The sequence below is a fragment of the Opisthorchis viverrini genome (genome assembly GCF_000715545.1).
Source record: "Opisthorchis viverrini unplaced genomic scaffold opera_v5_65, whole genome shotgun sequence".
NCBI classification, from domain to species: domain Eukaryota; kingdom Metazoa; phylum Platyhelminthes; class Trematoda; order Opisthorchiida; family Opisthorchiidae; genus Opisthorchis; species Opisthorchis viverrini.
The window spans coordinates 1,739,305-1,757,441 of record NW_008751721.1 but is presented as its reverse complement, the minus strand read 5'-3'; the positions used below and the strand labels follow the sequence as shown (position 1 = coordinate 1,757,441).

Genomic DNA, 18,137 nt, shown 5'->3' with positions numbered 1-18,137 from the left:
GTAGTCGATACATTCAGGGATAAAATTCACAAAGACGGTAACTAGCAGGAAGCAGCCCCAAGGTGCTTGTGCGTTTGTGTGTCAGAAGCATCTGTTGAGGGCAATACTTAGTCTGGATTTGCCTGATATGGCCCTATGAACGCAGAGTTTATCTGAAACAGAAAATTAGCTGCTTAGGTGGAACCAAATGCAGTAAAACACAGAAAATCAGCATCTGACTAGAGTAACACGCAGTCTCCTGAAAGAAGCCTCTGCATAGCCGACTGCAACAGCATGTGCACGACTGAGGAGAATGTTGGTGGCCCAGATGACTCAAGCGATCACTGGTTTGTTCACTGAGTCTAGTTATTTTATTCCAAACGTATCATTTGACTTGACATAATAAGTACATTGTTGGGGAACGGAGTGAGGCTTAGTCATGGGATTGTGGTTGTGTCAAGTGTTGGTGCTTGTGCGTCAACTTAAGTGCTCTAGCTGAGGCTGCCCTCGACTGCTCGATCGGTTGGTTCTACGGATTAGCCTGTAATCCCGGGCTCCAAGTGATCGATGACCCCGCGGACCTTTGGCTTTACCTACCCTGCTCTCGTCGGACATGGAGGCCTCGTCCTTAACCTTGCTGGGTTCCATTGTGTGACCCTCTTTGATGGGCCTGCAAGGAGTTTCCTGCATTTTTGGTTGTAGCTCCAAGGACCGGGGCCACCGAAAAATTAGGACGCAGGGTATCAAACCAACCAATAGAACCATCCGGCCGAGCCACCAGTCGTAACCCAAAATGAGCCCAGTTAGCAGCTGGTAAAATAGCTCAGAAGCAACCACTGATAAATCAGTACTCTTCATTCCGCTCCCTGAAAACACATTGAATATGTCACAAGATGAAAAGTATGCAGACAGAGTGACCAGCTTCTCCAAGAAATCAACAACCAATATGCATCACATGTCCAGTGAAAGCATTCAAAACCACGTACAAAATCTTGAGCTTACGTGGTATCAATAGGAATACCAAAATAGACAATACCATGGATAGGTGCCTAACCAGGAATAAAGGTTTTCTATGGATGTAGCGTAGATGGTCGTTGGCTTGTTCACTGAGCTGGGAAATTTGATGGCGAACGTTTCATCACCAACCGAGGTGGCATTGACCCCCCCTCCCGCGAAGAGGTAATAGGTTATTCTTGCCAGAACCTAACAGGGCTTGTGAAAAAGTTTTTTGTGACCTGGCTAATTGAATTTCCTGCCAATTAGTTTTCAGAATGACAGATTTGACTGGTGTACGATTGAAACTCCACATTTTGTCGCCGTGATCTTTCGTTCCGTTTGATCTACTCTTTATTTTGTTTGTTTCGAGGGTGTCTCAAACCTCGGTCTTGGTGCACGCAAGTTGCTTTAGGACTGTTGCCTGTCGGATCTGGATCGCATGACAGGTGTCACACTATCCTGGTAAATCAAAGTGAACAATGATTAGCCATTCCTATCAAACTATTAGCTCAATTGCTTCCTGGTACTAACTCATCACCATGGTTTTTCTGCTTAGATGTGTTTCTGTTTAGGCCCACTAATTGCGACATGGGTTTAATGGTTGGAAAATCATTATCGACAATATGAAGTTTTGATGGCTGAATGCACAGGTTGTCTACTACATCACCGAGTTCATTTCAAACGGATTTGTTATACTCACCCGCACCAGCATAGCTTTCAGTGACTCCAACTAAGTCGGGGTTCGGTTTAATCGTCTAGATATTGCACTTTCACTAGTTTCAACTTCACTTAAGGAATGAGCACAGGGGTTTCTGATTATGATATGTGCGCGTACTGGCGTCCAGTTGGTTAGTTTCCTGGCTGACGTACTGCTCTTCTGTTAGCTGAGCTCAAGCAACTCTAAAATCAAGGGCGCAAATCTTTAATGAAATTCTTGGTGACGGACAACTGAGGCTAGGATCGATCACCATTTGTAGCCTAATTTGAAATGTTTAAAGGTAAGGTTACTCCTGTTGATACAGCATACCACAAAAGTCATTACTATCCAGTAGTGATATTCCCCTATCCAGGCGCAACTGGATGCACTGAAGAATCTTGATTTCGAACGGCGTCAATGAATGAAGGTTGACGCAAAAGTGGTAATGGATTTCACTGGCAACCCACAAGTCTCATATTAGTTCACCAAGTGGCGCATTAGGGATTTATCCTATTTCAAGGTTATGACACTGACCCCCTTAGTCATATATTGTGCTGAAAACAAAGTGTCTTCTTTGAACAGATGATTGTAAAACTCAGAAGAATGTTGATCCCTGAAGAAGGGCGGTTGGAAGCATCAACATATCTGCAAGAATTCAATATATCTTTGCGCCGTAGTGTATAAACCCGAAGGACGTATTGATGCTACATTGCGGACTGTGTAAAGCAGACCATTAGTGAAACTAAGGATGTCTTGGCAGTGCAGTGTGAGCAGATAGTTTGCGGCATATCATATTTCTACGTCACATCTCAAGCAGAGGGGAATACTAAGTAAACATCCGTTCACTTCGCCCACCAAATTCACCGTTGATCTTTTAATAAGTAGCGTGTGTGAATGCGTCAGCTTCGTGTCGTCAGACACTTGTTATTGATTTTTTTTTCGATTATTATTGTTAACATCAGGATTACTTGGTTTGTTGTTTTGGTTTTGTATCCATATATCCTTTCCTGTTTTTCGCAATATTTGGCATCACACATCTGGTCCACCATATCCAAGTAGGCCTCCTCGTCCCGTGGGTTCACTCTGAATGTATTGTGGATTGGTGAAGTTTCCCCTACTTACTTTGTTAGTAGAGTATCCCCTTGTGAATCAGTGCAGCCTGATGCGGCTTGGTTTGATTTTTTTAGTTTTGCCATTCTGTCAAGTTGTTTGTAATGGCCTTCATAGTTCCGAATTCGCTGGAATATCTCCAATACGACGCGTAGCTCAACATGGCCGAATTGATTCCTGGACACAATCAATGCATGTCGCGATAAAGCTATTCTCCAGGTGAATACATTCCGATAAGGTGTTGCAACGAATTTCACGCTAGTGTTGAAAAGGTGAGCTAAAATTTTAACAGGCGCGTATACTATTGGACTTCACATCCGCTTCGGACATATGAGGAGTATAACGGACTAAATCAGGATTAAGTCCATGATCTTTGTTTGTCGGTTTCTACACAATGAGCTATGGAGGGAGCGGCTTTACCCCAAGTTGTGTTATCGCGCATAATTTACAAAACTTACAGCTTGTTTATTGAAATTCGTTAAAATCTAGTCACTGGTGGGTATTTAAAACTTTACATTATCCACCAGGAGGAAATCAATAATTCCTATGTCATTAGTTTGGAGTTCTGAATAGACTGGCCAACTCTGTGCTGTGAATACATATTATATGAAATCTTATCTCACCATGTATAAATACCAGAATCAGTAAGAGTAAGAAACAACGTTTGACGTCCACTTGCAGTAAGCTCCCAAACAAGTTCAACTTACTTACAAAATTAAGTGAAAAATGCTTGCATTTCTTCATGTCGAGCACTCGATCTGTACCAAAGTGGGGTGTGAAGTTCGAACCCGAGCGCCAGGTGGTCGACTTCTGATATGTACTCATGATTTGTATTAAACAGAGCAAAATATGGAACAAGTGTCCCTCTCAAGCTTCGGTTGTTGGGTGGATAAATTTGTGACACCACTATCACATCACCTGTGCAGTAAAATAAAAACTGATATAAGCAGGAAAGCCGTACACCATGAAGTTGTTTATTAGAAAACATAAAGTAAAAAGTTACCAATTTTGGATAGGGAAGTAAACGTCTAATGCACACATAGTTTTTAAAAACTGAACATTCTCTTGCATCTTCTTGAGCTTTCATGGATATTGCTGAACTATCACGCGACTGTGAACGAACGTTGCAAAGCAGTTCCACAAGTTTGGTAATGGACGCCACCTTCAATTAGACCCGAGGTGGAGCTTCAAGTAAGCCACACACTACTCGCGTACCTCATCAGTAGTATCCAAAGTTACACTGACAATGAGTATAAATGAACGGTGGATATTTTCCGGAGTACGTGCATCCGGAAACCCATACTAATATGTAGTAATAGGCAGACTAGTTCAGGTTGAAATGGATGATTGATCATGGTAGGTTCTTGGTGGTTGACCGGCGAGGTTTGATTTCACATGAATTCACATCAGGCGTTGGCACTTCTTCAATAATACGATTTTCGTTCGTTAGAAAACCCACTCTGACTCATGAGAACGGGGAGAAAACAATGACAACTTAACTAGCGCTTCTCCTTTTCCAGTTTTCCAGAATGTCTTTCTGAAAACTGACTTTCCAAGGCCGACATATTTTTCTTACCTAAATTCGTGGTTACCATTTTGTCGTTGCCTGGACTAGTCTGAAGAAGTCAACACTGTATTCTGGTGGCTAAAAGCAATCGTTGTGAATTTCGTCTGCTGTTTAAAGGTTTATTATTCTGGTATTGAAGTGTCCGCATTAACATTCCCTCTGCTACCGTCACACATAAGTCATACGTAATGCATCAAACACAAACGATGATTTTGATTATTTTATGAGGGGGAGGTGGCTCTGTGGTTAGACCGCATATTTACTGACCGGACGGTCCGTGGTTCAAACCCTACTTCCACAGTCTAGGCTTGGGCAACCTGGCAGTATCCAAGCCATCTTGCTTCCATCTGGGTGCATGACAGCTGAGCACTGGCAAGGTGTTATAGCTGAATGATTTTTATTCTTCTATATTCATACCAGGGAGTAAGCATTTTTTAACAAAGGCCATTTTGTAGAGTGAATCTCATTTGTCTCAGAAAAGTAAAACATAACATACAATATAAGAACTAGACAGAGGAGGAACATTACAACTGAGATTTACGTTCCAGTTCCTTTGTACTTGACGATCAAAGCAGAATTAGCTATTCCTCATACAATCGCCCCCGCGGGAGATCTTCAAACCACATATACTCGACAGTTTATTCGGTAATACCCTAACATTGGAATGTACCGCGTATAGACCATGATGATCTTCCTGGCCGAATAAAGCAGGCGTCCGACGCATAGAAGTTTGCTTCGGAAGTGACCTCTGGGAATCCAGAAGACCATAAGGAACTCGGCCCGGCTCTTGATACTCCATTACAGATCCCACGATAACACGTTTAGCTTAATTTGGAAAGTGTCTGCCCTTCATGACAATCTGAAGGATATACCTTGGTTGTATCACCTAGCTCGTCACTTGGTCAAGATTGTGAAGCGCACGATGGGTGTTAAGCTCAGCCAACAATAACATATCTCAGCATCTGATTGTTGTCATACGATTCTTCCATCAACGTTATGTAGCAGACGTTGTAAACCTATCATTGACGATTTGACAAAAACAAGTTGTCCAAAAAAACTTTACACGTTATAGTGAAATAGGTTGCTCTGTAAATCCACATTCAAAGTGGTTCTTAGGTTCCACTACCATGGCAGATGAACCTCCTCGGCAACACTTTCCAAACGAGCAGGTATCACGTTTTTATGAGGTTTGAGTGAGAACCATTTGTAAGTGGTTAATTAAAGTTACATATGGAATATTTACTGCCTGAGCTCTGATATACATTGAAAATAATTTTGCCCAAAATATTCCACCTTCTAGATAACGACTTGGAGTGTGCGTGCTCTCCTAACGAGGCAAACGCGACCGGTTCCAATGGCATTAGTCCGTTGCTTTGAAACATACTCATAGCTGATTGCACTACCGAATGAAACACTTAGAAAACACGCATTACAATCATACAAGTTGGAACACAACAACCGTTTGTCCAAAATGTATGCAAATGTGGTTCTTTAAATAGCAACCTGCTAATTGAAGTGCAAAAGGCAATGAATAAGCTCTGAGCCGCCTAAATGCATTTAGAAACCATTCTGTGATCCGAAATAAATGTGCAACGAACAAAAAGGTTGCCCACTACATGTTCTAACCTCACGTGATTCAAACGCGAACAAGTATGAAGTGGTATGCTTACCCTACCATGTGAATTATATTTTTTAGAATTGCATCTCAAATCCTATTGGTCATATAGTTTAGCTAGATTATGTGCTTGAATATGATTGGACAGCGGACGGACTCAATCAAATTACCCGCTAATATGTTGTCGTTTATTCGGGATTTATTTTCCCACAGGGGCAGTGCATTATGTGGATTACTCGCATGTTGCTATTTTCAGCATGTGATAAACTAGTATTCACGTGTATCTAGAAAATCGGTTGCGTAAATCAACGTCGTTCCATGGACCGAATTCCAGCTCTCCAGCCAGAACCAAAGAGAATGCTGCGAAATCTTATAAATCTTAGCAGCAATGAAAGTGAAGAGGAGAGATCGCAACAAACGTCTGTCAAACTAGCATCTGTCACAGACTGGAAACCTTTACCAACAAGGGAAACGCCCTCCAGCGGTGCGGGATCACGTATAGCTCTCCATCAAGAAACCGCTCCATCGATGAATCGCAACATGGGTGAGCTTCCCGTCGAACTAAGCGTTCTCGGAACTGCTGGACCAGGTGACCATTTGCCAAAGCTTGAATCGCGGCCGGATTTGACAAAACCCTCTGCTGAAATCGAATTTCAAAAATGTGAAGGACACACTGGCTTTCAGAAGCCAAGTAGTTTTCAGCACCCCAAATACCTGATCGGAGAAGAATATGTCACGCCTACATCGGTTTATAGGTCAGGAACACCTAGCGGAACATCGCCCTCTTTGGGAAGCAGAAACGCTTTGCCATGTAAGGGACACATTAAACCAAGTGAACAAGAGAATTCACTGACAAACGTTTCAACAAAAAGAGCTGCGTCACCACCGGTTAAGCGAAGTAACCGGCTTAAACGTCAAAACTCCTCGCCAACTTTGAAAAGTAAGCGGAGATCAAACATTTTCACAAGCACCGAAGGTGGCTTTCTCTCTAACTTGGTGGCTAACCGTCCATCGGCTGCCAGAGGATTGGTTGGGGTTGCCAGTGCAGCCCTGGCAGCGGCTCGTGCGGGCACATTCATGTCAACATATGAAGAACCAGAGACGGCGTGGGGGAAATCACGATCACTAGACAAAAGATCCAGTGAAACTTGTCGACAACCAACTGAACATATTTGTTCGTATTGTCAACACTTGACAGTTTGTCCGCATCACTGTGTTCCCCAACCCTCGGTGATTACAAACTGGAATATCCCGAATACCAAGTTCTTTTGGAAGAGACGTTATTCCGACTCGTTGCTGGAATCTCCCGATGGACGCATATCCGAACCCCCTGTGCAAGTATTTGTGTGTGCAAATTGCGATCAACATGGTGTGTTAACGCAACCAAACCTTGGTGTCTTTCGTGATTACAATTGGATGCATTCCCCGAAATCGAATCCCATGTTCTACAGAAAAGTCTCCCTCAACGACTTATCACCAATGCATACCGAACCTACGGATCGTCAGTTTCTGCATTCCAGTTGGATGGCCCTGAGTTCAGATCACCTCTCTGAAATGGTTGTTGGGCCTCCTAGTCGCTCCACGTCGACGGCGATTTTAGGCGGTGCTTTGGATGGTGCGACACAAAATTTGATTGGAGTACAAGCTGTGACCAAACACAGAAGTAATCAACAAAGTGTCGGGCAACTTGGTCAAGATCAGCTGAGGAAAACCAGCAGAGATGCGAAGTCTAGTTCATATATTCGTCCCAAACGCCAAGGCCTGGATAGCATTGGCTTGGACTTCATGAGACTGAATGGAGCGAGACCAGGTAAGTTTTGTCCTTGGTGTACATATGTAGTGTAACAGGGAAATAACTCCCTTAACCCGCAAGATATAGTCGCTTCGGGCAAAGGATATGAGCCATCTTAGGCTACAGTAAGTAAGTTTTGTCCTTGGTGTACATATGTAGTGTAGCAGGGAAAGAACTTCTTAAACCCACAAGTTATGGTCGCTTCGGCCAAAGGATCTGAGCCATCTTAGGCTATTTGATGACGTATTTCTCAAAACTATGAGTGGGATTGTTGAAAACCAACGAATTATTATTGATATAATCAAGGGATGGGTTTCTGGTAAAGCGGAAAGTAATTCACTCAAAGAATGTGTATAGCATTACGATCTAAGTTGCATGGGCCCGTGTGTGACGCATGCCAAGATATCGCCTGTCCAGACGAGTGTTGTTGTCCGTGGGGAAAACCTAGAGGTGGGCAGAATGTGACAGGGCAAAACGGAGTTAAGTTTGGTGCGAAATGTTTTGGCGCCCTTGGTTGGAGTCAAGGTCACCCCCCTGGTAGGCGAACCGGTGTCGTTGACGCCCACGGTGTCAATTCACATCATTTGACTTAGGTAACCCTCTCTGTCTCATTTATTTTTCCTTTCCATTCTAAGATGTGCTTCAATCAAATTTACATAGGTGTTTATAGTGAAGCACCAATGTTGCTATCAAAGAGGATGGTGATGCGAAAGAACTAATACGCACACGATGGTTACCAGACAGATGTGGCTAGGATAGAACTAATGTTCACAGCAAATAATTTCCGCGCAGTCATGCGCTACGAATTTTCAAAATCCTGTTGGTATATGTGTAAATGAGTATAAATAGTTTCTCAATGGTAAATTGCTCCTAAACTTTGCTTACTAGTACAATGCTGATTACTGATGAAGGAATGCAACAGACGTGTACCCATGCGGTTTTGTCTTTTGAAAACACTACCAATATGTTTTCACGAGACACTACATGTAAAACAAGGCTTGTAAAGACAAATACACTCATATGCAAATCACGGTAGACCCGAGTGATTCTTTCGTTTATGATATTGTACAACTGAATGTGCTGCACACAGACCGCCTCATGTTTCAGTTGTCACGATATTCGAGATATCGCAGTATATTTTCATAAAGGAAACTACTCACAAGGTTGATGAAAACACTTCGACAGCTCACGACCAGTTTCGCTCCACTTGAAGCTTATCAGGTAGGTGCAGTCCCCGAGTTTTCGTCAACCCTATGTTCTACTTGGACCCAAACTGGACTGATTTTGACTACTGATATGAACAATAAAATGGAACATCCTGTGACCTAGTCTGCATACACACTTTTGGAGTTTCTTACCTTAGCGTGCCATTTTTCCGCAGCTATCTCATGACGAGCCCGTAGTTCACGTAGTATGTCATAGAGGGGATTACACATATCAATATTATTTAGAAGGCCTAACTGAACTAAGAATAACCCCATCAAAAACACGACATAAAACTTTTTTCCCGAAACTCACGTAATTTTCTACCTCAAACATCGTGACGTATTGCAGTTGAAAAATGTTATACCATTCGTCTTCTTGAAGAAACCATAAGTTTTGCGCTGGTGAGTTTTGAAAGCTTGCATTGCGCTATTCCATTGGAGACAGAGATGAGGAACCTAATTGCGTCCTAACCGATTCGGTATACCGAATGAACTAACTTGACTGATCACCGTAGTGATTATGTCAGACATCTAATATTTCTTCCTTAAAACGCAGTTGATTCATTTATCGGGCATGTTAATTTTCGCGGTCAGTGATGAGTTTCATAGAACCTAAACTAAATCATCGTCGAAAAGTTGGGAGATTCGGCTGTCCGAATTTGGTGAACAAACACTGGGAGAAACACCAAAATCACTATAAAGTGCCCCATCCAAGAGTATTTACGCCAATTTTTAAAGAGGATGCTAGCAGTGTACGCTACAATGGGGATTCAAACGGAAAACTAGGTTGCGTCTAACTACTGAACCTGGTAGCGAAGCATTTCTGCCAATCATGTGGATAGCGTTCATCTAATGGCCAATTCATCATCTCGTTACGGTGAAGCAATTGATGCTCAAGGTGAACCATTAGGAATGTGACCTATCAATTATCGGTCACTGGGACGAAAGTTGAAGAAGTCTCAAATGGCCGTCTGGAATTGTCCAACTTGAATGGTGAACAAGATCGGTGTTATATCTGTGACCACGCTTGATCAATTGTCAAAAAGTTCAGATTCCTGAAATTAACCTCAGAATGCTCGAAACCTACTGAGACACTTAAACCACACTAAAATTGCAGTAGGAGAGTTGTGAAACTTCCAGGCCTGAAAAACCAGCTTCTGATCGAACGCCGAAGTGGTCAGTCATTTCAGCAACGATTGGCAAGCGTTTAGGCATGCCACAGAAGCATGACTGGCGATGATAGGTGTTCAACAAACGCCGATGAGACATCCTGGTTCAGTGCCAGTAGTACCTTTAAATACGGAGGATAGGCTGGTAACTTTGGCACTTGCCCGTTCGCAATAAAGATGTTATGTTCCTTGTTGGCGAAAAACACTTGAGCACTGGAGCGGGTACAGCAGCTAGATGAAACAAAAACCAGTTCAGCTAGTTTTTCAGAATAGAAGCCCATTTGTAAGCGATAGCCCACAGTGGGTGCTTCTGAATTATTCCAGGTAAGAGCTTACTTTCAAGAAAACGCTCTCATCCCTCAAAGCAGTCGTTCACCAAGTGGTTGCGATTGAATTGTTGCGGCCTTAGACTGCTGGCACTGTCACTCATGTTCGCTACGTTTACGGGGGGGAAGAGACGTGGTACGATCAGCAGCGCTTTCAGAATTAGATCATGTAGCCTGATGTATGACTCCCTCTGGGGTACCTTAATCGTAAGAGACATCCACAACTAATAAACCACGAGCAATACCATCTGAAAAGATGTAAATTGTTGCAGGTCTTGGCAATTCTGAGCAGCGGCATCCAGTAAAACTCCAAAACACCAAAAGAGCCATCTTTTTTTCAATGTCAGAACACAAAACGTCATTGAACAAAATCAAGATCTTAGGGCGGGGTGGGTTTTTGCCAGAGTGAGTTTTGGTCTTTTGAAAAGTATCAATCTCAGGGCGCACTTCACGGGATCAGAGTAGTTTACTGTCAACCGTCTCTCTTGCAAAACTTTATTGAAGGAAGGCTGTCTCTTATTAAAGAATGATTTCTGGTTTAAAATGTCAATCGTTTAGAACGGAGCATACTTGAAACACTCGGTTTAAGGAGCTACTTACATCAATAATGAATAAATTAAGTTTCCATGCGATCACTTAGAAATTCTCAAGGGGCTTTAAATTCGAGATTTTTCTCCATGCAATTTTTTCTTATGATATAAAAATCAAACCTTGGAGGAGGTGGACCACGTTCTTATGACATGGACCAATCAAAAAGACCTCATTGCAAATGTTTCATATGCGGCCAGAAAAAATGCGTCGCCTTGAATCGTCCTTCTACTTCAGGTGAATTTAAGGTAAACACGGCACCAGTGGCATTTTAGTAAGAGCATTCTAGAGGTTAGCCCGAGAAAGTAATAAATCCAGCTACTTATCACCGTGGGCCGCTTTCGTTTTACCTTTGCCTCGTCAGCCACTTACTGAACAAAATAGTGTTTTACAGGTTCAGTCGAAACAAAACAATAGATGCGGCTAAATGACGTATAGCTGATCATTTCTATCCCTCTATCCCCAAGGCGAGCTGGTTGCACATTGAAATTTCCAGTGTTTACACAAGCTTAACCGAGAATGATTGATTATGAATAGTCGGTCGATTGACCACTGATTCAGTCATGGAGCAAGACTTCGAAAGGTGTTTTGAGATCAACCTGATGACCGGCGGCATGAGGGCCTTTCAAACTTATTTCTGGCCGGTTCTTAAGTCCGCTGACTAGGATAAATGATTCCAGGCACGTTGACATAAGCTCCGTTTCGCTTTGCCAGTGCGGGTTGCGCCGCAGCTTGGAGTGAACTGGCGTGCGACATGACACACGAGTGTTGCTTGGGCTGTGCCTTAGACGTCTTACATTGATTTGCCTATTTGTAGAAGATAATAGGAACTAGAAGTCTGGGTAAGTGCGTCCTAGCAAGGCACATTGTTTCTCCGTGTGTCGAAACACATCCATGCAATCTATCGTATCGCTTCCCATTTTTCAGCAGTGCTCACATGTAAGATCTCCAAAACTAGTTTACCATTAGAGTGAGGAACAAGAACTTTCTTCCTTTTGCGAAACCGAAGTCCGACAAATTTCGCATCATTTTACGGACCAAATACCAGGCGCGTTTTGCAAGACGTCAGTTCGTTTAATTGAGTGAGAATACATGAAACGGTCAATTAAATAAATAATAAAATACTCCGGTCCAAATAAATTCACTCCAAATAAAAATGAAATATATTGAATCCATCGACGTGATCTTTGAAAGCAAGATGTCACGGGAACAATTGTGAACACTGTTCAGCCGGGTTTCGACGACGGTGTTTTTGCAGTGATGTTTGGTAACTTGTTTATTCCATACATAGATATAAAGCTTGTGGAAAAGTATAACATTCTTGCGAAATCTATGATGACGCAACAGCCTTGTTTTTTCTCATAATTAAGGGCCATTTGGCCCGACCATTAACTTCAGTGGCCTGTACGAGTTAATTACGATAGTCGGTGGGTTGTTCAGACAAACCCCTCATCGCCAACTGAGGCGGGCGATTGGCGGAACGTAGTTGTGCGTGAGTGTTGCTGCTGTAATTTGGAAGAAATTCTGTTTTTCTAGCCTCTTCTGGTACCACTTTTTGCGAAACCGAAGTCCGACAAATGTCGCATCGTTTTACGGAACAAATACCAGGCGCGTTTTGCAAGATGTCAGTTAGTTTAATTGAGTGAGAGTACATGAAACGGTCAATTAAATAAATAATAAAATACTCCGGTCCAAATAAATTCACTCCAAATACTTGAAAGCAAGTTGTCACGGGAACAATTGTGAACACTGTTCAGCCGGGTTTCGACGACCGTGATTTTGCAGTGATGTTTAGTAATTTGTTTATTCCATACATAGATATATAACTTGTGGAAAAGTATAACATTCTTGCGAAATCTATGATGACGCAACAGCCTTGTTTTTTCTCATAATTAAGGGCCATTTGGCCCGACCATTAACTTCAGTGGCCTGTACGAGTTAATTACGATAGTCGGTGGGTTGTTCAGACAAACCCCTCATCGCCAACCGAGGCGGGCAATTGGCAGAACGTAGTTGTGCGTGAGTGTCGGTAATTTGATTTGGAAGAAATTCTGTTTTTCTAGCCTCTTCTGGTACCACTCACAAATTTGTGTCAAACTATTGTTCTCTCGCACAGAAGGAGATTTTATTTTGACAGAGACAAGGTTGGAAAATCAGTTGTGTCGAAACCACTTAGTTGTTGAACAAAATTGTAATTGTAAGCAAAAAGAAATTTTACCCTGGAAGAGTGATATTGTTGGCGAAAAATATATTCTGTTCATAGTTACTCTGGCTGTTTCTAAGGAAAAGTCTATGACTGTTTGGTATAGCCCCTGTGGTTTACACTTTTGCGGCATTTTTGAAAAAAATTTGCTGTCTTGTTTTTTCAGCGAAATTTTTCTGTTGACAGCACTTTCACCCTAAAACAATGAATGCATCAAAGTATAGATTTAGATTATTACTAAATACAGTAAAATGGTGAAAAAGACATCATCCAAGGTGTTTTTGTTTCTATTCTTTAAAATAACATTGTATTTCGTGCCAAAACCACTCGTTTATATTAGTTTTTGCTGGGAAAAACCGACAGCACAAGATTCATTTTTTCAAATACCTGGTCGGCAAACTAATAATGCATATATTATATCTGTCCGTTTCATAAACATTCCGAGGTGTTTTTACATCTAACGTTCACGTACTTTCTAAATCTTTTCCTTCAGAATGGCTTGTCAGAGTTTGGAACAAACAGCCCGGAAAAATTTACTTGCGTTTTTTCTTCCGTTTCCATCTACATCTCACACGATAATGAACGCAGATCTACAGTCACTATTTTAAGAATTTTCTTACAAACTCTACTAGTGGTTCCTTTCTTTCGGTGTACTTTATTAGCCGCTGTTATTTAGGGAAGAGCTAAAGCGGACAGCAAACTTATTCGTTTTCATGGCGTCTTCAACTGGTTAATTAGAGAATAAAGTGCTGACGCGAGTACCGAAATTGTACAACGGCACGTTGAGAGGTCAGAAAAGATACATATTGATCACATGTGATCCTGTTGGAACACGTTCTGTTTATGGTTGCATAACACATACACCAAAGGCTTGAACAAGCGAGGTGTGTACAGAGTCAAAGAGTGTACAGCCGGATACCAACAACCTTGGCGGCCAGGTTTTAACCCCCTCATCTGGTTAGTCTAGAGCAGTGAGCCGATAAGCGGATTGGACGGAACTCTTGACTGATGTTCACCGGGTGGTCAGTGTGAACTAAGGGAGATAGAATGGCAGCGGTCAGCGGTTTCCGCTGTTAAGATTGTGCAGCTAGTGTTCAGGTAGACGCCCAGTCCCCTTCCCAACATCAGTGTGTCTACGAGAACAGGTGATGCTGTGTATACACAAGAAACCACTGGAGGCCAGCAACCTATATTTAGCAGCTGGCTTGAAACAATGCTCATGCAGTTTTTTTATGGTGTAACAAATATTTACTTATTACTTCGGCTTCTTATTTCTGCTTTGGTGACCTACCTGGAAGCCATATTGAGCCCAGTTTTGGTGATCTACATTCTTGCTTTTGTTTGACGTTGAAAATGAGTCACTGAGAATAAAAGCATTCCCAAAGGCAACATAGAAATGTCAGTGCCACAATTTTCATGACATTGTTTCTTCCAAGCAAAAAGGCATTGGATGAGAGGGATCTGCAGAGAAGATAACTAGTTCATTCCGAACTGCCACCCTTATGTATTTAATGCTAGAAAATGCCAAGAGGGAGGCAGCTGACAAAGATCTTGTGTGTTGGGTGTAAGGCTCTCTCGTCTATCCTTCGATGTACACCATTTTACTTGTTCCATTGGTTGTGTAGTGGAAAGGACTGACCCTCTATCTGGACAGGTTCGTGAACACCACACGCCCTTTCGTAATAGCGGATGATAAAAATTGCCAGCAAAAACCATCTTTACTCGATTAGTCTAGAGTGACCACGTGGGTCACTTCACGTGTCTCTACGCAAGACTAACCGGGTTACTGGTGACAGCTAAGGTTACAACTCTCGGGTCGTCTAAAGTTGAACTCTACGCACGCAGACTGTTTGTCGAAGCCCTTTGTTTCCTTTGGACAGTTCCACATGGAGCATGTAATTTTGGCATGCCTCAAAACGCTCACGCCATGTATCTTTCCTGACCTACTTCCACGGCATGCGCCTTTGCACCACCGCGCTCAATCACGTCAAACATTTTACAATGATTATAGCCAATCACAGAAGCATCATGCCCAATTCGCTTGCTACCCGACCTTTTAAATAAGTTGTTTGACCTGAACAGGACACTGTTTCCTGTTACGAATATAAACTTGGACATGCGAACCAGGAAACACTGTTAAAGTTGGCCTTTTTGAGTTGTGATTTACGAGAGAAAAAGGTTGAGTAAACTTCAGACAATTGAGCCAACATATGGAAACACATCCCAAATGGCGGATTAATTTGGAACATCACGGCTTTCAAGATGCTCTGGGTTTCATTTACGCAGCGACATCCCAGTCGAGCGTTTTCGACCCATCTATGAAACAGCTCAAACAAAGCAATTGATAAAGCACGACAGGGTTCAAGATTTCTTCTCTGGTGGCGATCCCGCAACTTTTCAGTCAACGCAGTGTAGTGTATTTACCTGTTCCGATAACATTATTATCTTCGCAACGCAATAATATAGCAGTTTACGTGCGCAGTAGAACAGTCTGGTCACGTGACAGATGACGATCCAACTGGACAAACCAAGCTGTGGTAATTAAAGAATAAATACTGACCGATCCAAAGTTATGACACACCGCTCAACTGCAACGCATTGGTCAGTGAACAGAAAAGCAGCTACCTAGGCCGACCTTTCCAACCATTTACACGTGGTCAGTTAGGATGTTTATTCTACGGGTAGAATCAGAGTGGCGGAAATAATGCCGGTTCATTATTGTTTATTTTAACTGCAGTGCCATCAATAATTTATCTTTTCTGTAAGTCTGAGCAAACAAAACATCGCGCCCTTGCATGACGACCAGGCACCTTGTTGGTGGAGAAGAGGGTTATATGGTTTTCGAGGAATACACTCATTTGCAAATCAGTTTGGTTTTCAAGAGGGACTCAAATGAATCTCTCGTTTATTATGTTCTACAACTGAATGTGCTGCACACAGGCCGTCTCATGTTTCAGTTGGTACGATATTCTAGATATCGCAGTAGATTTACATAAAGGAAGCTACTCACAAGGTCGCTGAAAACTCTTTGACATCCCACGGGCGGTTTCGCCCTTCTTGAAGCTCAGTACGTAGGCGCAATTCCCGAGTTTTCGCCAACCTTACGTTCTACTTGAACCCAGATTGGACATTTTTCGAGAAATACACTCATTTGCAAATCAGTTTGGTTTTCACGAGAGACTCAACTGAATCTCTTGTTTATGATCTTATATGGTTATATGGTTATTTACCTATGAAAAGTGCAAGTGGCGAATGGCGAGGAGTCATTTGGCCAACTAACCAAGCCATGCGGAAGCCGGAATTCCGGAAACATGTAATAAGTAGGAGGAGGAATCATTCGTTATATTATTGTTCAGAGTGGACTCAACAACAGTCCCCACAAAACGTTTCCTATCACTACCCTGGGTAGTGCTCTTATGTTCAAGGTCAGATGTGCAAACTGCTGCTCTTCGTGTTTAGTCTTTATTTACACAACTTTGAGTGCTGTTTCAAATAAGTAAAAATTAACTGGCACACGAGATAAGCCCATTCTAATCGCTTCAATCATCTCAATTACTTGGGCAACTTTAAGCACTTTATTAACTGGTTAACTAGGAAACGGAATAAAAGCGCACATTTGCATGCGCTGTTTCAAATAAAGCTTTTTATCAGAAAACGCACGCAATATTGTTGTTGATTGTTTTGTTTAGTTTAGGAAGGTATGTTCACCCCACTCGCAGGTCCTTGAATAGAAAAATACTCAAAATGTTGAACGTGTGCCATAAGTAGTTGTGGAGAGGTCTGGTTCTCTATGATCCGCGAGCGAAAGTTATTGTATTTTAGGTAGGACAAAACATTTGCGGTTATTAATAGCTCACCACCATATCGCAAACAAGTTCACGCTATTTTTCATATGACTTTTATGGGGACACTGACATGAAACGGATTATGGGCAAGGAAAAACCGATGAAAATGACGGGTTTCATTTTGTCAACATTTTTATTGTCACTTTATCTTTGAAGAACAGTTCACGTAGAGAGCTGAACATGCCTAGACTGTTAGCATCCCTGCCCATCCGGTTGGTCCGGTAACTATCGCTCCCAACTGCTGAGTACTGCTGAGTTAAAGGAGGTTCGAGAGCTGAGAACCAACAGCCGGACCCAAGTTGAAAATTTATGTGACAACATTTATTGAAGTACCAACTGCATAACTTTCCGTCACTATCTCACTAGTTATAGATCCAGGTTTTAATTATGCTAGTTCGCAATGCCAAACGGTGTCTCACCTATTATGATTTCATCGATTGAAGTGTTAGTTAAATCAAATTAATCTGAGTTGATTCAAGTTTAATGTACTTAGTTAATTTAGATAATTAAATTGCCTCAAGCGTCGTGGCATAAAAATATCTGTTTGAAATTTTCCGACCAAATGGCTTGGTGGTAACACTGGCGCGTTCATTTTTCGTGTCAGACTCTTTCCACTTGATACCAGCGTGTATGTATCCAGGTTGTTTAATGCGTTTTCCTTCTAAACAGAGTTTTTACTGAGCTGTCCAAAATATGTATCCCACGTGATGATTTCTTCCATCGTTGTACTCTTCAAAAAATAGACCACAAAACGTTTTAGAGCAAAGGAAATCCAGCCCTGCACTGCAATTTTTACGTGTCTCCTCTTCGCCCTCATCGTGATTAAAGATTTTCGTGTTGTCCTAACAACGTTTACCGTTCTTCATCTTAGTGGTGCAATTCTTAGAATAGCATCAGCTATTTCTGAAGGCTGGTAGCGTTGCATCTGTGCCTTAACGTTTCATTATAGGATAGCTTCTTGGCCAATTTGCTACTTATAGGCTAGGAACAAATACACAAGAGAAATATTCCACTGTGCCTGATTTGCATAAATTGCTTTTTGATC

At 42.1% G+C, this 18,137-nt stretch overlaps 1 protein-coding gene across 1 annotated transcript in view; it reads right to left on the bottom strand.

The window, feature by feature from the left end:
* The window catches only part of T265_04144 (hypothetical protein), a gene marked incomplete at both ends in the record, with an annotated part of 43,424 nt that overhangs the window by 12,873 nt on the left and 12,414 nt on the right, over positions 1-18,137 (bottom strand). The window contains one exon of the mRNA XM_009168802.1: positions 577-845. Coding sequence (XP_009167066.1) covers positions 577-845 — 269 coding nt within the window. The remainder of the gene's footprint in view (positions 1-576; positions 846-18,137) is intronic.